Genomic DNA, 22,287 nt, shown 5'->3' on the forward strand with positions numbered 1-22,287 from the left:
ATGGAGGACGAGATGCCCAAGACTCTGTGAGTCTGAGGCAACCATGAGGGGGGCGGGATGGTGGTCGCCCCGGAGGGAGGCCTCGGTCCTTCGCTGCTCCCTCGCCTATGGCCCTCGGTGGCCGCCGCGAGCCCACGCCTCCCTCCCCTTAGCGCACACCTGAAGGCTTAGGGACCGACGCCCGGCTGTGAGAGGACGAGGCGGAGGCAGCGGGGGGCTCGACCCTCGGCACGAAGCCCTTCCGTGGACGCCGCAGGGTGGCCTCTGGCCTCGCCGCGGCCCGCGGCGCGCTCGGGCCCGCAGACGGGAGTTTTCATTCAAACCTCGGTAGTCTCGGCGAGCCTGCCTTTTGTCCCAGGCCTGCCTCCTCCTCTTTCCCGCCCCCGCCGCTTCAGTCACCCGTTTGGATCTTTCACAGCCCACTCCCTTTCATTTGACTTTGATTTCCTCCTGAAACTCTTCCATCCCCCCCTCCCCCCATTAATTTTCTCGAGGCTGCTTGTACTCGTTTTCAGCGAGTTAAACTTTATTCTCGCAGTTGCCTACGGGGGGCGGGGGGAGGGGGTGGGGGGAGAAAAGCCAAATGCTTTTTCTTTGACCTCTTTTTGGAGTCGCTTCGATAACACTTCCTCCCCCAACCAAAGAGCCGAAACCCGGACACCCTAAGGATTCGGAAACTGCTTTTGGAAATTGGAAATCTCACCCGGAGGTGTATGCCGACCGAGGGGAAGTGGATCTGATGCGTTTTTGATCATCGTTTGCTGCTGTTAGCATTGACATGTTGCAGAAGGAGCAGGCAGCCCTTTATGAAACAACGGTTGATAAATACCTTTAGCATCTATTCAGTCCCCTCGGAATTTTTACAGTCAGTGTTCAGTGATCTCAGCGTGGGTATTTTCTTTGTTGTGTGGTTCCCGCCCCCCACAGCATCCTCCTGTGTTTTTCAAAGTATGTTGGGAGAGTTGGTTCTGTCATTGTTACTTCTCTGGAAAAGAAGAAAAAGTCTTGAGTACTTTTTTACAGACCTTTTTGTTTGAATTCTTGAAATACCGACAGTTTGAGAACTCTATGCGTTAAAGACACAATTTTAGGTTTCTTTCTGCAACTCTGTAGACATTGGAGTTGTTACGAAGTACAATGCAGTTATTGTTTTCGCCACCAAAAGTTTCTGTTTTGTTATCTGTATGAGAAATAATAGTCACCCTTGTTTTAATAGATTAAACTTTTTCATAGTTTACCTGGTAATGTTAGTTACCTTAAGAATCTTTTTAATAGGTTGCAGCAATTAGTGCATGACCTTTGTTTGTTGTTGTTTTTTTTTTTTGAAAGATTGTATCTGTAGGTGAATACTCCCTAGAAAACTATTGGCCCATAGAGTTTATGGAAATCTTTTTTTCCTCTGGCCTCTTTGCCAGAAGTTTGATATAGCCAACAGCACACACAATGCTCATCTTTTATAATGTCTTCAAATTTAAGATTCTTAAGTTATTTCAGATTTTTTAATTTCAGAAACTGCCAGAAATATCTGGGATCTTAAGCTTTTTAGCATGTTGATTTGGGAATGTCAAATAATGAAGACAACTTCACCTTTTTCAGGCCATTCTACAAAAGCAGTGCAGGAATAATGAAGGAAGCTTTATTCAAACAAATACTTAGAGTGCTTATGATTTGCTAGGTTCTGTGTAAAGTGTTTTACCTGTTTGCTTAATCCCCATCAGAACTCTGCAGTAAATGGGTCCATTTTGCAGCTGGGGAAAAGCTAAAGTCACCCAAGGTCATAAACTTTTTGTTCATTTTTCTGCAACTCTTACATCTTCAGCTCTTTTTTTAAAAAAATATATTGTATTGATTTTCCGCAGAGAGGAAGGGAGAGGAACAGAGAGCCAGAAACATCGATGAGAGAGAAATACCGATCAGCATTACCTTAAGTTAGAAATTGCCAATATTCAATTTCTTGTCAGCAATACTTTGGAAATATATTGTGAGAAGTGGGTGGATTCTGGAGATAGTTTGAAAGTAGAGCAACAGCAATTACCAGTGGTTTGGATGTGGGATGTGAGAATGAAGTCAACAATAAGTATATTTACCAATGTGTAATTACAGTCATTTAAAATGATAGCTTGTTGCAAAATATAAGTAAAAATGAGAACAGTTTTGAGATGAATATCTAGGATGTCTTCAGCCATAGTATTAGATACATTTGTTCAAGCTGGTTTATATATAGTCTGATCTCCAAGTGAGGGTGGTCGTAGCTGATAACATAAAAGGGTTTCAGCTATCATACAGACGATCCTTTGTGAAGAGTAGACAGTTGTTTAATAGTAAAGTTAGGATGCTGGTGTAGAATGTGTGTGTGTGTGTGTGTGTGTGTGTGTGTGTGTAGGCAAAGGTAGGTTTACAATCCATGTGGGAATAATACAATAATTAATAAGTATTAGCATACTCACAACTGTACACCTACTTTTGCCTATATAAATGCTTACATATAGATATAAGCATTTACTCTTCTACGTAATTTCATAATTAGTAAAAGATGCACCTTTTCCCCCAAACTAAAGTAATTCAGGCAAAATGGGATAATTTCCTAGCAAACTGCAAATATCCAAAAGTAATTCTGTGAGTACAGTTATCTCTTTAAAGATATTTATAGAGCATTTACAGTGTTCCAGGCAGGGTTCTAGACAGTAGATATATAGTATAAATAAAAATTTCTTTATCAGATTTATCATTAGCTAAAAACCTATTTATGTTTTTTATTAAAATTTTCACAGAGGCTTCGTATCGAATTCTGCACTTCTTAATAAATTTATCTTTATTGTTTAAAGTGTTATAGATGTCCCCTTATTTCCCCCCATTGACCTTTTCCACCTACATTTTTATCCAATAACTAGAGGTCTGATGCATGAAATTTGTCAAGAGTTAGGCCTTCCTTCCCCCGGCTGCCAGCACTGGCTTCCCTCTGGCACCCGGCACCCGGGACCCGGGCTTCCCTTGCAGCCCCAGCTTCATCCAGAAGGTCGTCTGGAAGGACGTCCGGTCTAATTAGTATATGACGCTTTTATTATTATAGATTGTGGCTCAGAACAGCCCATCACAGCTTTCTGTTTTGTAAATGTTTTCTTCAGGTTAAATTTTCTAGAGCTGTAGTAATATAAATTAATATATGTTTTAGAATCCAGTTTTATAACTCTCTGAACTTAGTTATCAGCTTCAAAAATATATGTTAAATTGATACAAAATTCTATCCCTGGCAGAATGGCAAGTTTTCATTAATAACTTTTTTTTTAATATATTTTATTGATTTTTTACAGAGAGGAAGGGAGAGAGATAGAGAGTTAGAAACATCGATGAGAGAGAAACATCGATCAGCTGCCTCCTGCACATCTCCCACTGGGGATGTGCCCGCAACCCAGGTACATGTCCTTGACCGGAATCGAACCCGGGACCCTTGAGTCTGCAGGCCGACGCTCTATCCACTGAGCCAAACCGGTTTCGGCAACTTTTTATTCTGAAAAATTTAAAACAGAAAAGTAACAAAAAATAGTACATTGAAGAGTTAAGTAACTTTTGTGTGGATTTATCCATTGCTAATAGCCAAATATTCAAAAGTAGTTATGTGAGAATGCAGTTACCTTTTTTTCTGAACCACTTGAGAAAACATCATTACACTTTAGGGCTACTTTACCATATACTTTCTAAGAACAAGGGCATTCTCTTACATAGCCATGATATAATTTTCATATTAAGATGACTACATTGATAGAAATTTTGTTGTTAATCCTCACCTGAGGATATTTTTTCCATTGAATTTTTTTGGGGGGGTTTATTTGTTTGTTTTTTGTTGTTTTTTAGAGAGTAGAAGGGAGGGAGAGAGGGAAGTATTGATGTGAGAGAGGCACATCTACTGGTTGCCTCCTGCAAGCACCTAGACCTGGGGCTGAGGATTGAACCTGCAACCCAGGTATGTTTCCTGCACCCTGGAATCGAACTTGAGGCCCTTTGGTGCTGATGCTCCAACCACTGAGCCACAGGGGCCACGGTGATACAATATTTTTAACTGATATACAGTTCATATTCATTTATCCAGTTGTCCAAGGAAGACATTTTTTATTTTATCTTTAAAATTTTTATTTATTGATTTTAGAGAGAGGGAGAAAAAGAAACATCAGTTTGTCACTCATTCACACATTCATTGGTTGATTCCTGTATGTGCTCTGACCAGGGATCTAATCTGAAACCTTTACCTGTCTGGGATGACTCTCTAACCAACTAAGCTATCCAGCCAGGGAGGAAGGCATTTCTTAGTTCATTGAAGTCTATATGCCTTAAAGTTAATTCTCTTCTTGTCTTTACTTTCCATTCTGCACAAGGTTAGTATATGATCTCAGAGGTGATATAATGTGGGATACTTCAATCCATGCTGCTAACAAGAATTCCACATAACAGCTAAAAAGGGACATTTTAATGTTATTCCCCAAAAAATATTTTGAAAAATAAAAACTAATAAATGTAAGAAAATTACAATTTTGTTTAGTAGACCAGTAGACATAATAGGGAACCTTGGCTTGCAACTGCTTTGAGTATCAATGTTTGTATCAGTCAGGATTTTCTTAAATGCAAGCAGCAAAAAATTTTAACCATAAAAGGAATTTATTAAAAAGATAAAGGACACCCCCTGGCCAGTGTTTCTCAGTGGTTTGAGTGTCAGCTGAAGACCAATTTCTGGTTAAGGGCACATACCTGGGTTGCATGTTCAACCCCCAGTCCCAGTGTGAAAGAGGCAACTAAATGTTTCTCTCACTTTGATGTTTCTCTTTCTCTCTCTTTTCCCACCACCTCCCCCACCCTGCCTCCCACTCTCTAAAATTCAGTGGAAAAAATATCCTTGGGTGAAGATTAACAAAACAAAAACAAAGATAAAGGACACTACCAAAATTTGTAGGAAGGTTATGGAACCTGTCTTGGAAAATGTTCAGGAAAGGAAACTGTCAGGCCATAGTCCTAATCAAGCCACAGGCCATCCCAGAAAAGATACTAGTACTGAATCCACTGAGGATCAGATTCACTGACATGGGACTCCATTGCTATTTGCCACCAAAATGGATTCTCTTCATGCTCTGCTTCTTTAAGCCCTATAGGTTGAGGACTGGTATCTCTAATTGACTTAGTCTAGATCAAATACAAAAAAAGATAAAACCATATCTAGGCTTTTCATCTTCTATAGAGAAGTCAGGCTCTGCCTTAGGATGAGGATTTTTCTAAAAATAGGAAGATGTTTGGTGGTCAAAAAATGAATCCTCTAAACATGTTAACTTAAATTCATACTGTTTATGGGAAATCTTTTGGTAAGTTGTTTAGTATGAAACAACTAAATATTTATATATGAAATTGAGAAATGCCGGGCCAGAGTGCCTCAGTGGTTGAGCGTCGACCAACCTATATACCAGGAAGTCAGTGTTTGATTCCCAGGCAGGGCACATGCCCAAGTTATGGGCTTGATCCCCAGTAAAGGGGGATGCAGGAGGCAGTAGAACAATGATTCTCTCTTATCATTGATGTTTCTATCTCTCTCCCTTCTCTGAAATCAATAAAAATATATTTAAAAATAAATAAAATTGAGAATTAACTTTGTAAAATATAGAGCATTCTACAAACTAAAAAACTTGTGTATTTTCTGTTGAAAGTATCCTATATAATAAAAGGCTAATATGCAAATCGACCAAATGGCAGAACGACCAGTTGCTATGACATGCACTGACCACCAGGGGGCAGACGCTCAACGCAGGAGCTGCTCCCTAGTGGTCAGTGCGCTCCCACGGAAGCTGGGTTCACTGCTGGTGAGCGCAGCGGCGGTGGCAGGAGCCTCTCTCGCCTCCGAAGCAGCACTAAGGGCACTAAGGATGTCTGACTGACAGCTTAGGCCCGCTCCCTAAGCCATCAGTTGGACATCCCCTGAGGGCTCCTGGACTGCAAGAGAGCACAGGCCTGGCTGAGGGACACACACACACACACACACACACACACACACACACACACTCATACTCATGCACTGGGTCTCTAGTTTTGTCTATAAAAAGGTTCTGCAGATTTCAAATTTGGGCTTTCTGTCTCAAACTCCTATTTAGCAAATAGACATAGAAAGTTATAACATCATTAAGTTTTTAAAATTTTGAGGTAGGTATTAGTGATTAACTTATTTGTAAAAAGAAAAAAGTAATGTAATGCAGTATTTTTATTAGTACAAGAAAAACAGATTTTGTCCTTTGATGTCTTTGATATGAAAATGTTATATATGTTACTTGTACTTTATTGTAATGGTGCCTAAGGCTGAGAGCAAGTTGTTTCTGTAACTTCCTCCTAAGAGCATTTCTCTAAACGGCTGTGTGTAGAGTTAATTCATAGAGGCTCCTGGAGCTTACATCAAATAAACAAATGAAAGGCAATACAAACCACAGTGATTGATTGATTGATTATCAGTTTGTTGTTTCACTTATTTATTGGTTGACTTTTGTATATGCCCTGACTGGGATTCGAACGAGAAACCTTGGCATATCGGGGTGACACTCTAACCAACTGATATACCCAGGCAAGGCCCCCTAGTGCTTTTTAGAGTAGCTTAATCGTGTGTTTTTTTCTTCATATCTTCAGATTAGTTAATGTCACTCAGAAAATGTTTCTCAGATGTTAAAATCCAGGTTCCCTAAATATTATGCACTTCTCACTAGGTTATCTAGCTTTTTAAAAATACGTAGATGTGCCTTAACCGGTTTGGCTCAGTGGATAGAGCGTCGGCCTACAGACTGAAGGGTCCCAGGTTCGATTCTGGTCAAGGGCATGTACCTTGGTTGCGGGCACATCCCCAGCAGGAGGTGTGCAGGAGGCAGCTGATCGATGTTTCTCATCGATGTTTCTAACTCTCTATCTCTCTCCCTTCCTCTCTGTAAAAAATCAATAAAATATATATTTTTTAAAAAATACGTAGATGTTAGAATTAAATTTTCAGAAGAGCCATTTTTAAAATATATATATTTTTTTATTGTTGACAGCATTACAGATGTTCCCGTTCCCCACACACACTTTACCCCCCTCCACCTATCTCCCACCACACCCTGGAAGAGCCTTTTTTTTTTTTTTTTCATTTAGTCATTGCAATCCTGAGAATTTCTTATGGGTACAAGAGTCAAGTGAGACACAGAAGAGTTACAGAGAAAGTACAGTTCTCATATAATCTTCACCCATACTCCCTTAATGTTAACAACTTACATAACCATGGTATACTTATCAAAACTAAGAAATTAGCATGGTACAATGCAAGGTTTATTCTAGTTTCCCCAGTTTTTCCACTAATGTCTTTTTTCTATTCCAGGGTCCATTCCAAGATACCACTGTATTTAGTTTTGTCTCTTTATTCTCCTTTAATATGAGAAGATAACTTTAATGATCATGGCACTTTTGAAGGGTACTGTTTCTTCACTGTACAGTGACTACTTTTCTCAATATACTCTGTTAATTCGAATTGAGTCACTAAGACTAACCCAGACTGAAGGAGAGAGAAAATAAGCTCCATTTCATAGAGGAAGGCATATCAAAGAATTTGTGAATATACGTTAAAACAATCATTTCATTGGTTGAAACCAGTAATTAATAAGTATTTTATGGGAGATAATTTAAGGCTCTACACACCCTATTTCTCCTTAAAATTATATCAACTATAAAATATCCATGGGTGGATTTTGCCATTCGCAGTTACTGTGGTTTTTTAATGATCATTTTCCTCATTCCTTCTACATTTATTAGAGTTCTGCAAGAAAAAGCTATCTCCTCCCCCATCCAGGATTCAGTCAAGTATTACTTATTATATTTAGTTGTAGGTGTCTTTTTAAGTCATTTAAATGAAGAACAGTCCTCCCCCCCTTTTTTAAATATATTATTGATTTCAGAGAGGAAGGGAGAGGGAGAGAGAGAGAGACATCAATAATGAGAATCATTTATCGGCTGCCTCCTGCATGGCCCACACTAGGGATCAAGCCCACAACCCAGGCATCTTCCCTGACTGGGAATTGAACCATGACCTCCTGGTTCATATGTCCATGCTCAACCTTTGAGCCACGCTAGCCGACTTCCCTTTTATTACTTTGTTTTAGAACAATAATATTTTGAAGAGATCAAGTAAGTTGCCTTATACAGTATCCCATATCTAAATATATGTAATTGTTTTTATATGTTTTATATGTCCAATATTTGGTAAGCTTTAAAATTTAAGCTTGACTAGATTCAAGTTAGACCTTTTTGAGTTGACTACTTCACAGGTGATGTATAATTCATATTGAACACACAAAGTCTCATCTATAAAGCGATTTGAAGTTTGATCACTGGGTCAAAATGGTAAAACAGCCAAAGCTCTCACTTTTTTTTTTTTTTCAATCCTCACTTGAGGATATTTTTCCATTGATTTTTAGAGAGAATGAAAGAGAGAAGGAGAGACAGAAAGAAACATCGATGTGAGAGAAACACATCTGTTGATTGCCTCCTGTAGGAGCCCTGACCAGGGCCCCAGGCCAGGGAAGAGCCTGCAACCTAGGTACATGCCCTTGACTGGAATCGAACTTGGACCCTTTGGTCCGCAGGCTGATGGTCTATCCACTGAGCCAAACTGGCTAGGGATCTCACTTTTTTTTTTTTTTAATATTTTTATTGAGTTGAGAGAGGAATGAAAAATATACCCTTGGGTGAGGATTAATAACAAAAAAAGATACGGACTCTTTTCCCAGAAAAATAAACATTTATACATTTCAGAAACATGGATTCATTTCCTTCCTTCCATTTACCCATTCAACAAACATATTGAGTGGTGAAGGCACTGGAATAGGTTAAAATGGTAAAGGGAGAAGTACTGAATCTATCAGATAGAATAATGATACTCAAAAAAGCAAAGCCAACATCTACCCAATAACAGTTTTTCCAGGATCAAAGGTTAGTATTATACCAAGTCCTTGTTCTGAAACTCAGTAATTAGAGGGAAAGAAGCATTATCTCCTATAAGCATTTACCTTGCCTTTTGATTAGAAACTCCATTGTAGTGTAATCTAATAGCTCTAGTTGATGAGGGAAAAGTTCTTTACAGAAAAATGCTAATCAATAAATTTAGGCAGGCCACATTAAATTAACTATGTGTAAGTCCTATGGGTATTATACCATGAGTATTTTCAGGCTGCCAAAGTTATCACATAGATCACTTAACAACTGGGAAGGGAAAACCCTATTTTAAAAGTGAGAACTTTGGTCCCAGCCAGTGTTGCTCAGTGGTTGAGCATTGACCTATGAGCCAGGAGTTGATGGTTCTATTCCCAGTGAGGGCACATGCACGGGCTGCGGGCTTGATCCCTTGTAGGGCATGTGCAGGAGTCAGCCTCTCTCACATTGATACTTCTCTCTTTCTCACTTTAAACAAAATCTTTTTTTTTTTTTATTGATTTCAGAGAGGAGAGGGAGAGAGGTAGAAACATCAATGATGAGAGAGAATCATCAATTGGCTGCCTCCTACACACCCTGAAATGGAGGTCGAGCCCACAACCACGGCATATGCCCTGACCTGGAATCAAACCCCGATTTCCTGATTCATAGGTTGATACTAACCCACTGAGCAACACTGGCCAGGCTCCATTGATTTTTAGAGAGTGGAAGGGAGGGAAGGGGGAAGAGAGAGAGAGAGAGAGAAAAAAACATCGATTGGTTGCCTCCCGGATCAAGCCTGAAACCCTCTAACCACTGAGCCAAACGAATCAGGGCAAGTCTGGATCTTTCAACCTGTTTTCCCTTTCTAAAGGATTCTTGGCAGAAGAATAAGAAATACAGTTGTTGAGAGTCTACATTCTCTATTTCAGAAGTGATAACCCTCTAACTCTAACATGTCTAGAGGTAATCTGGTTTCAAAGTCCTATTTTGAAAATTTACTTATAAACTCTTTAAATAAAGATTATCCCAGTCATGTGGTCTTCTAATACACTATACTAGCTAAGTTTGCTAGTCACAAATGCATATTATCTGTCCATATCCACTGATCAGTGATATCCACTGGCAGGTTTTTCCATCCCTTTGTGAGCATTTACAACACCTGATAAATTATTTACCTGCGATTTTTCAAAAAATACGTTTATTGTGTAAACCAAAGTAAACCTAAATTGGAAAGTGTTAGGAGAATTGTGAATTAAAAATTGAGGAAATTTTATTGTTCTTAGGAATACTGTAATAGAAAGAATTGCAGAGGTTTCCACTATTGTTTGTATAAAATGTTCTGTATATCTAATGATTGATTTGAGAGATTTTTAAAGCAATATCTTTCTAAGGTAAGCCTAGGAACTTGGAAATAACAGGTTTAATTTGCAACACCTTGACTAAAAACACACATTAGCTTTCCCTCTACTAGCAGTGTCTAATATACTTGCAGGTTGCATATATTACATCCATTTTGAAAAAGATTTTAAAGTTTCAGCAAACTTTTATAAGCTATTCCCAAATAGTGTAGTTTAGGGTAAAGATCTACCTACTCCTAAACTCATTTTTCAATAAGCAACTGTAGAAACTGATCAAAAGAAGCTAATTTAAATGGTAAATATTTTTCTTTGTGTTTCAGATATGTCGGTAACCTTTCCAGAGATGTGACAGAAGCTCTAATTCTTCAGCTCTTTAGCCAGATTGGACCTTGTAAAAACTGCAAAATGATTATGGATGTAAGGGTATTTTACTTTAGTTAACTTTTTTCTTTTTTATGTATATTATTTAAATCCATTATTTCCAGGAACTCTCATATTAGTTTATATAGTCTGAATGCATAGGGATTTTAGTCAACTTGTAGTGAATTAGTTTTGGACACTGAGTTTAATTTGTTTTATTAAATAAAGGGAGAGCAGAACTAATCATTTCTAGAGTAGATGAGAAATAGACACCTTTTTAAGGTGCATTGACATATCAGAATTATTTTATATGTGGTATTAGTTGATAGCCTAATTAAGAAATTCAGTTATTACAATTAGATTAGGACATTGGGTCAAAAAATAGACATGTGATACTGTGAAATGTTTGTAACTTTATTTTTAAAGGCTGTGATTCAAGTTTTCCTTGCATTATGGCAATCACCATCCCTCAGACCTTAATGTATAGAAAAAATTAATTCATCTAATAGGTGTTAACCCTGAATCATAACATGCATAAAAATACATTTAAAAATTTTTTGATGGGAAAGACAGTGCTAATGAGAATCCATTTATCCACAGTCTTTCCTTTTAGTTTTCTTTTCTCCAGGAAAAAAATCATATACCAGTATGTGTATCTGCTACTTTTTTTTTCTATTGTTTTCCAGTTTATCTCTCTTTTTACTTCGTATTTAGAAAGTAGTTGTTTAGCCTGACAGGTATGGCTCAGTTGGTTGGGCATCATGCAGTGCATTTAAAGTTTGACTGTTTGATTCCAAGTCAGGGCACATGCCTGGATTTCAGGCTCAGTCCCCAGTAGGGGGCGTGCGGGATGCAGCTGATCAATGTTTCCCACTCTCTCAAAAAATGAATAAAAATATATTTTTAAAAGTAATTGTTTAGCCAATTGGCTTTTTTGTTGTCTAAGATTTTAAAAGGTCAAACCTTCTAAGTAGCAGGGTCTTCTGCATTTACTATAGATGGCTTCAATTAATGTTTTTGTTCTTTATTTTCTTAAGTGTTTTCTTTATATTTAATATCTGTATGCCCTTGGATAAAGAAGAAAAGATCCCTGTATCCATAAAGAAAGATAAAGTAGAGACTGTAAAATGATGGAAAACTTAAAACCAATTTTCCTTGATGTGGGTCTACTTCCTTGTCCCAGTAATAGCATTTTTTAAATGCTTACCTGTTATTTTAACCCTGATGCATATCACAAATGTTAAACAGAAACTTTGTAAAGCACATTATTCCCATTTAATATATGCAGAATTAAGGCAAAGCATCCCTGGCTGGTGGGCTCAGTGCTTAGTGGTTAGAGTTCACAGAATGGTCTCAGGTTCGATTCCCATTCAAGAGCATGTATCTGGGTTGCAGTTTGATCCCCTGCTCCAGTCAAGAGTGTGTGGGAGGCAACCAATCGATGTGTCTCTTTCACATCAATATTTCTCTACCCTCCCCCCACCCTTCCACACTCTCTCTCTCAAAAAAAAAAAAAAGGGAAAAAATATCCTCGGTGAGGATTTACAACAACCCCCCCCCCAAAAAAAATACACAAAACAACCAAACAAAAAAAAACAGAAATAAGGCAAAGCAAGCATGTATATTCAGATTGAACTATCTGAATATAAAGCCTCTTCATTGGTTTATAAGCTGCCATTCTCTCCTTGTCTGGTTCATTCTTGATATTTGTCTGGTAAAGATCACTAGGCAAAATATTAATGACTGCTTGACCTTCAGAAAGACTAGCTGTGTTAGCCTTTGCCACTTTGTATAAATTTTGGTTTTTTATCACTCAAAGGCTTAGATTAACATTTTGTTTTTATTATTATTAAAGTCTGTATTTCAGTCTCTTCATATTGTAGGACTGGTGTTCATATTTCTGCATTTTACACTTCCTGGAGTATTGAGACTGATAATGTGTATGCTTACATTCTTCTTATCTAAAAATAGTTTTTGGGGGGTACAAATCAATTAACTAAAGTGATACTCTTTTTCAGTTTATTGCTCTACTCTTAAATATATTACTTTTTTATGCCTATCAACATTGATCTTTGTAGTAGAATTCTCATTAAGTGTAGTGTTAGTTTGAGTTATACAATTTTTAAAACATTTTTATATTCCCTAATGTTTTTTAAATAAAATAATGGGTAATGTCAATATCAACTTGTGATTACCTCTAAAATTCTTTTTTTTCAATCTGCATGGATATTTTTTCCATTGATTTTTAGAGAGACTGGAAGGGAAGGAGGGAGAGGGAAAGAGAGACATTGATTGGTTGCCTCTCGCACGAACCCTGACTGGGGCTAGGAATCAAACCTATAACCTCCTGTGCATGGGCCAACACTCTAACCACTGGGCAGCACTGGCCAGAGCCTCTAAATTTCTTAAAGATCATTACCAATGAATTTTTTAAACTATTGTGCTTGAAACAAAATGCTACTTTTATTTTGGTATCATTCTAGTCTTTTTTTAAAATACATTTTTATTTTAAAGAGAGGAGGGAGAGACATCATCATCAGCTGCCTTCTGCACACCCCTACGTAGGATCTAGCCAGCAACCCAGGCATGTGCCCTGACTGAGAATCAAACCAGACACCTCTTGGTGCATGGGACATGCTCAGTCCACTGAGCGACACTGGCCGGGCTCATTCTAGTCGTTTACTTATTTTAGGAGAGTATAGAAAGAATTTTTAAATACTCTATGAAGTCATTTGATATTTTGCACTGATAGGTATAAGATATTGGGTATTTTTTCTGCCTTAATTTACAATAAAACATCCATGCTTCACATATTATCAAATGTCAACTACCTGGAACACCAGCAAAAAAGAGGATTTTTAAAAGACTACTAAGCAGCTGAAAAATGATGTCAGAAAGTCCAAATTCTAAAACCTACTCTAAAACTTTACTTAGCAAAGGACCTCTTCAGTTTTCAGAGCCTATTTATATTTTATAAACAAGCTTGAGATAGTTGGTTGGTATTTTCTGCTACTCACTAAGTTAGAGGTAGCAAGTCTTTATGTACATTTATGTACATAAAAGGTAACATCACAGGGAAGAAGCAGAAAAACCAATACCAACACTTGAGAATATAGGATTCTAGTCAAACTTAACCTCTGTAGCTTAAAAAAAGATTGTATTGTATGATGATGGGGAGAATGTAGCTATATATTCATCTGTCCATAATTAGGACATTTAATTATTAATAAAAGATTAAATTATATATAGTAGAATAGTATAACTTGTTAATAAAGATAGCTTTCTATAAAAATAGGTCATTTTTTAAAAATAATATATTTTTATTGATTTCAGGGAGGAAGGAGAGGGAGAGAGAGAGAGAAACATCAATGATGAGAGAGAATCATTAACTGGCTGCTTTTTGTATGCTCCACACTGGGAATTGAGCCCACAACACGGGCCCCTATCGGGAATCAAACCACCGGGAATCGAATCGTGACCTCTTGGTTTATAGGTCAGTGCTCAACCACTGAGTGACACCGTCCTGGCAAAAATAGCTCATTTTTAACTGTTTATTTCCTTATCTAAAGATTTACTTGTGGAATGGACCCTCTATTTTCCATTGGCCTGGTAAATGAGATGTTATAATTTTAAGGTAATGGGAGTATACAACTTAAAATTGGCTATTGTGTTTTTTTCTTCAACAGACAGCTGGAAATGATCCATATTGTTTTGTGGAGTTTTATGAGCATCGTCATGCAGCTGCAGCACTGGCTGCTATGAATGGGCGGAAGATAATGGGTAAGGTAAGCTGTCATAATTAAAGGTGACTTGAACTAGAAATTTATTGTTGTTGTTGTTGTTAATCCTCAACTTGAGGATATTTTTGTTCATTGATTTTTTTTTTTTAGAGAGAGTGGAAGGGAGGGAGGCGGAAGGGAGGGAAGGAGGGAGAGAGACACACACACCACATATATGTGAGACACATCAATTGGTTGCCTCCCGCCTGCACCCTAACTGGGGTGGGGGTCAAATCTGAAACTGGTCACTTAGCTACACTGGCCAGGCCAAACTAGAAATTTCAGTTGCACAGCTTTGTTTACTTTTTAGAAACATTATATTTACTTTATCGCAAAAAATCACATTATTAAAAAGGTGGGCTAAAGCTTTTAGAGGACATGTTTATTGCACATGATAAATACTAAAATATTTATTGAATTACTCAAGCTTGGATGAAACATCTAGGAACATTGGATACTAATGGGAAAGACTAGAAGGTACTTTAGATAAAAAAGGTTGATTCAACATTAACAGATAAGTATATAAGATTAGGATTTGACAACATTATTTGCATAGGTGTAGGTTAAATGATAAGAAACTTTGACCAGAACTGATACCTATTTCATCTCAAAGATATACATTCCTATGTGTATACAGATGCAAATCTTATAATATCTGATTTTGAGCTTTATTATTATGGAATATAAATGTAGAAAAAAATTTTTTTAGGAAGTCAAAGTGAATTGGGCAACAACCCCCAGCAGTCAAAAGAAAGATACAAGCAGTAAGTATATATTATACTCTTTGAACATTTGTTTTTATTGTACACAGTAGTTTTATTGTAAAGCATAAAAACATCATACGTGTTTGCAGTAATGTTTTGATCTTTATCCTAAGATATGATTGAATGTGTTTGTGTTAATAAATTTAAGAACAAATCTAATCTTTGTCATCAGGTAGTACCGTTGTCAGCACACAGCGTTCACAAGGTAATTGTATCTTCTTAAACATAAAATGAAATCTCTTGAAAGGGTATTCACTAACCACCTGAAGTTGTTTTTTTTGTTTGTTTGTTTGTTTGATATTGGGGGGAGTGGGGAGGGAGGTGGTTGTATTTCTATTTGTCTCTGGCAATATTTTTCCCCCTTCTTCCCAGTGTTGACCAAGTGTGGCTTGTCCACTACTTTGGTGCTATTTCAAGCTCTCTGACCCTCTTGGAGGCAGCTGATGCCTTAGAAATACTTTCACCAACTAAAGGGCAAGATACCCTGCTTCCTTGAGGTCACGATCTGTGCTCCATATCCAGATCTTCTGATTGCTTGAGTTGCTCCTGAAACTGTTTCCCAAATGGCAACACAATATGTTGCTTAAGGCCTGCCAAGTAGGGGTAACTTTTCTTTCCAAATATATTTTGTCAAAATTAATATATATGTCTATTTAAAAATGTTGATACAACTATTTTGTATTTTTTAAGTGTTTCTTTTCTTGAGCATTGTCTTTTTTTTTTTAAACTTCACATGAGATCGTTATTTCTCTCCAATGCTTTTTTAATGGCTCTAATATAAAATGAAGGGATTACTGTTTTCATTTTGTTGCCTTCAGTCTTAGTTCACATGCACATGGATTCACATAAACTGAATGGTGTAATGTCTGGGCAACCAAAACTGTTGGCTTTTGAGAAAACTGTCAAATACTTTAACATCAAACTGTTGCAATGCAAGGTATTTCTTTGCTTGTTCTTCACAAAATATGGTTAAACCACGTATATCATGTCTAGCTTCAGTGAATTGTCTTAACTGAGGCAAATCTAGTCTACATAACTCACAATACCACTATTTTATTTTAAATTGTAAAGCTTTATTATAGTGGTAAACTGATTAAATGTAAATAATTGCTATTAAAACAGTAATGAAGTCATTAATTTTTTTATGCAAAACTTATATATTATTAGTTTATTTTCTTAGGCCAGAATAACAATTGGCTGTAAGCAGAATATCTGTCAGATATATCAGTCTTTAGGAGGTATTGTCACCTTGAGTCATTATGTTTAAAATTGATAGAATTTGTATAGATATAGAGTAGTGTTTTATTTGTATGTTACTATAATCCATAAATTCTTTTAAGAATAATTTATTGAATAAATTTCAGTATTTTTAAATTCTAAAATTTTATTTTTCTTTTCACTTCCCCTTACCTTCCCCTTATAAGATCATTTCCATGTCTTTGTTGGTGATCTCAGTCCAGAAATAACAACTGAAGATATAAAAGCTGCATTTGCGCCATTTGGAAGAATATCGTAAGTAACAGAAGATACTTTTAATTAGAAACAATCTTATTTAGAAGTACTTTGAAAATATACTGTGAATTTTGTTTATTAATTTTCACACTTGAATATAAGGGATTACATTGTTTAGAGGCTATTTAAGCAGTTAAGAGCCAAAGATTTTTTTTCCATTAAATAAATCTTTGGTCTTCAATTACCTTAAAGTCTTTTTTTCAATTAGCATTAGCTTTTGAGACAAATTTACTATTCTACATATTTCTTCATGTATAAGTGTCTTGCTAGCTTGGTCATAGTCTTTAGTAAACTTGTGCTGTGACTAAGGAATTTAGGCCTTTTGGGCACTTGTATGATACCATGCATTTTGTGTTAAAATATATTTTAACAAAAAGAAACCTCATTTTAACCCCCAAAATAGTTACTAAGTGTTAATTTCAAGGCAACCAAACCTTTTGTTGTTGTTACTAACAACAGTAATAATGCCTTTTAGTTTTTTGTGAAGCTCTGTCCTGCTCGCATTTGTTATTAAATATACAGTTTAAGCTCTTTGTAAATAACTCACTCAAGGTAGTATTCATCAGAAAAAAATTCTAATATTTTGAAAAACATGTCATAATAGAGTAAGAATAATAATTTGATAATAGTACTTTTTTGCATGTAATCACTGAATTTAGAAAACAGAATTTTTTTAGGGTTTCTGGTTACTTTATTGTTGTTCCAGCTAGAAGAGTAGTACATTATCTTAACTGAAGCACAAAGGAAACACTAGCTTTGGTTTGGTTTCATGAGCAGACCAACAGCAAAGATGAGGTGAGGAGAAAGTTAAGTGCCAATAGAATAGGTGATGAATTTTGGGAGTTTTCGTTTGAAGGGTTGTAGTTCATTGGTAGGATGATGAACATGCATAGTTAGAGGCAATTGCAAAATTATGGTTTACAAACAGACTCTTTTGTTAGGTGACATTTTCCTTTATGAGAACTGATTGGGAAAATAAGTTCTAATTTATTGTTCCCTTTAATCTGTCATAGGGTTTTGATGATGGTTAACTTGCTTTCAAGTATCTATACTGGAAGGTATTAACCCTTGGCCTCTCAAAGGCTCTATAAGTCTCTGTATGCAAAAGTGTTGTGTTTGTTTTCCTTTTGGTGTGGAGTATCTTTTGTAAGTTTTATTCTATTTTCAGAGTAGTCATAGGACCATAAAAGGATTAAAGAAGGATTAAAGAACCCTGGTCTAGATATTTGTTGCTTCTTCCTTAGAGAATCCTTTCAGAAATAAGTAAGAATTAAATGTATTTCAAGGCTAACATTTCCTGAAACTTAACTCTAGAAAGAAAATTTTCTAACATTTTAACAGGTTATATAGCTATTTTATTAAATGCTTTAATTTTGATTGAAGTAAATTCTGAAAACATGGGAATTTTAGTTTGGGATTAGATAAAGATTATTTAACAGTGAGCTCAAGTTAAATGACATTCAAATTTTAGTAATTTCATGACTTTTTAATCATGGGTCAATAATTTCTTTTTGTTAAATATGTTGGTATCATAATTATAGTCTAGATTTTATTAAGGCCAACCATGGTTAATATATATATATTAGTTTTTCTTGGGTAAGGCCGTCCCTTAAATTTTATAATTTTCAGTTGAGGTAATATATAAATAATATTGAAACTTTATGCTACTCAAGCAGTGTGTTCCTAAATTCAAAAGAACCATTTTCAGTAGGGTAGCATCATTTTCTGATTTTTTTTTTGTTAAAGGAGATAAGTTGATAACTATATATATTGAAAGGTTCTTATGAAAGTCTGAGTAGAGACCCTACAACAGTGAGTTATAGAAGACATGCAGTAAATGGTGACCTATTAAAATATTAGTATAAAAAATATAGTACTTTCTTTCTCTTAATTAATATAGTAAACTTTCTATTCCTTGAGTTTTGAGTAATCTAACGAATTTTGATATAGAAGTGAATCAGCTACCAAATTAATGCATGTGTACCTTACAGATAATAAGTATTTTTACATATTAAGAAATGACTTGCATTAGTTTTCCTTTTTTACCACTACCTCTTTGTCATTTTGTCCTTAAAAATTTCATAAATCACTTTGAAGTTGATCAGAATATGCTTACGTATACTTTAATATAAAATTATATTGCATGGCTTTCTGACTTGGGTTTTTGTTGTGAAAGTGCCTGTTTTGTTCATGTGTCCTGAGAGAACAAGCATTGTAACATACCTGGCTAACTTAAAAGCAGATTTGCCTGTGAAGCACAATTTGAGTCCAATTTTTTGAGGTATGGAGTTTTAGCTATCATGGTTGGGTTTTTTACTCAATCTCAAATAATAGGGGTCTGGTTATTTTGCAGAGTATCTCTGAAGAATGGACAGAATTGCCCTGGCTAACTACAAGCTACGGTTCACAGTGGATAAATGTTGGCGTGCTTTTTTACTTTCTGACTTTTTAAGATTTTGCTCTTATATCTTATAGTTTCCAATCAATCTTACATGATTGCTATTTTAAAATTCAGTATAAAATCCTTTCATATATAATTTAAAACTAAAATGTGTGTCTAGTTTTTTCCTTCAATTATTTAGCATTTCTGAAAATGTCAAGTTTTCAAAGTTTACCAATAGTCCAAAAGGGGGCGGGGGTATGAATTAATCTGAGAAAATAATGTACTTAATTTAGGGAATATACAAGTTTTTTATTCTCTTAGTTTCCAGTTTTCTATTTTAATGATTAGGTAGTATGTGGTATCAAATAGCAAGTTATAAATTGCATGGTTAAAGAAAGCCATTCATCTAATGTGCCTGTGAACCCTGTAAGTGGTTAAATAATTCATCTGAATAGCTGTCTTCACCATGCTTAATATTTAAAAGTTTAAACTTTTTGAAATGGGAAGCAGTTTTTGTACAATGTATATATACATATTTAAGACGTTATTGATTTGCATGTTTATAAAATTAAGCCTCATTTGCTAATACATGATAAATTTTATAGAATAAAAGGTGAATTTGCATTAAAGGTTCATTTTAATGAAGATGAAACATGAAAATAAGTTGTGTGTGAAATTCTCACTTGACATACACAGGAGAGTTTGCAAACCTAAACTTCTGATTGTTCTAATTTCAGAGATGCCCGAGTGGTAAAAGACATGGCAACAGGAAAATCTAAGGGCTATGGCTTTGTCTCCTTTTTCAACAAATGGGTGAGCTCAATAAAAAGTGCATGTGAAAAAAAAAGAAAAAGTGCATGTACAGTGCTTCAAGAGTAAAGAATTAAAATACTCATTTTGTTTTAATAGTTTTTTCTTTCACTGGGCATTTGTTCATCTCATTGATAATTAACCACCCTCACTAAAGGATATGTTCATTATCTCCCTGTTTTATTTATTTTATTTTATTTTTTTAATTAAATCTTTATTGTTCAGATTATTACATTTGTTCCTCTTTTTCCCCCCCCATAACTCCCCTCCTCCCAGTTCCTGCCCCACCCTCCGCCCTCACTCCCCACCCACTGTCCTCATCCATAGGTGCACGATTTTTCTCCAGTCTCTTCCCGCATCTCCCACACCCCTTTCCCCCCCGCAAGAATAGTCAGTCCATTCCCTTTCTATGTCCCTGATTCTATTATAATCACCAGTTCATTCTGTTCATCGGATTATTTATTCACTTGATTCTTAGATTCACTTGTTGATAGATGCATATTTGTTGTTCATAATTTGTATCTTTACCTTTTTCTTCCTCTTCCTCTTCTTAAAGGATACCTTTCAGCATTTCATATAATCCTGGTTTGGTGGTGATGAACTCCTTTAGCTTTTTCTTATCTGTGAAGCTCTTTATCTGACCTTCAATTCTGAATGATAGCTTTGCTGGATAAAGTAATCTTGGTTGTAGGTTCTTGGTATTCATCACTTTGAATATTTCTTGCCACTCCCTTCTGGCCTGCAAAGTTTCTGTTGAGAAATCAGCTGACAGTCGTATGGGTATTCCCTTGTAGGTAACTGAGTTTCTTTCTCTTGCAGTTTTTAAGATTCTCTCTTTATCTTTTGCTCTTGGCATTTTAATTATGATGTGTCTTGGTGTGGTCCTCTTTGGATTCCTTTTGTTTGGGGTTCTCCGCGCTTCTTGGACCTGTAAGTCCATTTCTTTCACCAGGTGGGGGAAGTTTTCTGTCATTATTTCTTCAAATAGGTTTTCAATATCTTGCTCTCTCTCATCTTCTGGCACCCCTATAATTCTGATGTTGGTATGCTTGAAGCTGTCCCAGAGGCTCCTTACGCTATCCTCGCATTTTTGGATTCTTTTTTCATTTTGCTTTTCCGGTTGGGTGTTTTTTGCTTCCTCGCATTTCAAATCATTGACTTGATTCTTGCGCTCCTCTGGTCTGCTGTCGGGAGTCTGTATAATATTCGTTATTTCAGTCCGTGTATGCTTAATTTCTAGTTGGTTCCCCAATATAGCATCGAGGGTCTCATTAGTTTTCTTGTAGATCTCATTAAGTTTATCGGCGGCTTCTAAACAGTTCTTGAGAGACCTTAAAAGTGTGGTTCTGAACTCTATATCTTCCATTGACAATTTTGTCCTGTTTCTTTGTCTCCGCATTTTGTTATGCTTCCTTGGTGCACCCCCTAGTGGTCTTTGTGCGCAGTCTTATAGTTAAACCTTGATTGTTGTAGCTAATACCAGGGAGGGTTTGACCTCCAGGCCAAGTGGCTATGAGAATCAGCTGTGTCTGCAGTGAGAGAACTGTCCTCTAGGGAGGTGCTAATCTAGCCTTTGCCTGAGGCTATCTGGCAAATGCCTCTGTGCAGGGCTTGGGCGGGGCGGGTCGCACAGGATCAACAGGGTGGGGTGGGCCGGAGAGAGCAGTTATGGCGGCTCTCAGTCCTGTCCCCAGGGGCTCTGCCTCTCTGAGTCCCAGCACCCGCTCAAACCTCGGAGAGAAAGCTGCACTCGCTCTGACCGAAGCCAGACAGTCCCACTTCTCCCATTTGAGTCTGGGTCCCTAAAGACTCGCCTGTATCTGGAGCTCAGAGTCTGTGACTCCCTCCCGATTGAAAACGCCAACCGCGCACTCCGCACCTCAGAATTTGACTTCAGCACTGCGCCTCCTCTGAGTGTCCGTATGCGTTTATCTTTCCTCCTAGTTGTAGGACTTCCACTCAGCCAGCGTTTCTGTGGTTCTGGGTGATGTCCGTTCTGTTTTTTAGTTTCACTTTTGAAGTAGTTGTTCAAGGCAGCAAACTCCGGCGTTAACCTATGCTGCCATCTTGGTTCTCCCATCTCCCTGTTTTATAGTCCTGTGATAATTTAAGAGTAGCTAATAAAATGCTCCAGGAGGGGACTTTTTTTTGTTAATAAGTTTTCATTGATTTTCAGAAAGAGAGGAAGGGAGAGAATATAATAGTGCCCCCCACACACACACACACCTTATCTGTAGTTTCACTTTCCTTGGTTTCAGTTACCCATGGTCAACCACAGCCTAAAATATTAAATGGAAAATTCATGAAAATATTAAAGGGAAAATTCCAGAAATAAACAAGTCATTAATTTTAAATTGCACACCATT

The 22,287-nt window shown here is 36.7% G+C and overlaps 1 protein-coding gene across 2 annotated transcripts in view; it reads left to right on the plus strand.

The window, feature by feature from the left end:
* TIA1 (TIA1 cytotoxic granule associated RNA binding protein) overlaps positions 1 to 22,287 on the plus strand; it is a gene marked incomplete at its 5' end in the record, with an annotated part of 30,978 nt that continues 8,691 nt past the window's right edge. The window contains 7 exons of one of the 2 annotated variants that reach the window (XM_081101467.1): positions 1 to 26; positions 10,634 to 10,730; positions 14,360 to 14,458; positions 15,162 to 15,216; positions 15,389 to 15,421; positions 16,641 to 16,728; positions 19,849 to 19,924. In XM_081101467.1, coding sequence (XP_080957593.1) covers positions 1 to 26; positions 10,634 to 10,730; positions 14,360 to 14,458; positions 15,162 to 15,216; positions 15,389 to 15,421; positions 16,641 to 16,728; positions 19,849 to 19,924 — 474 coding nt within the window. Of the gene's footprint in view, positions 27 to 10,633; positions 10,731 to 14,359; positions 14,459 to 15,161; positions 15,217 to 15,388; positions 15,422 to 16,640; positions 16,729 to 19,848; positions 19,925 to 22,287 lie in introns of those variants that run through there. The other variant, XM_081101468.1, reaches the window with a different exon arrangement.

The sequence above is a fragment of the Myotis nattereri genome, assembly GCF_964212035.1.
Source record: "Myotis nattereri genome assembly, chromosome: 10".
Taxonomy (NCBI): Eukaryota; Metazoa; Chordata; class Mammalia; order Chiroptera; family Vespertilionidae; genus Myotis; species Myotis nattereri.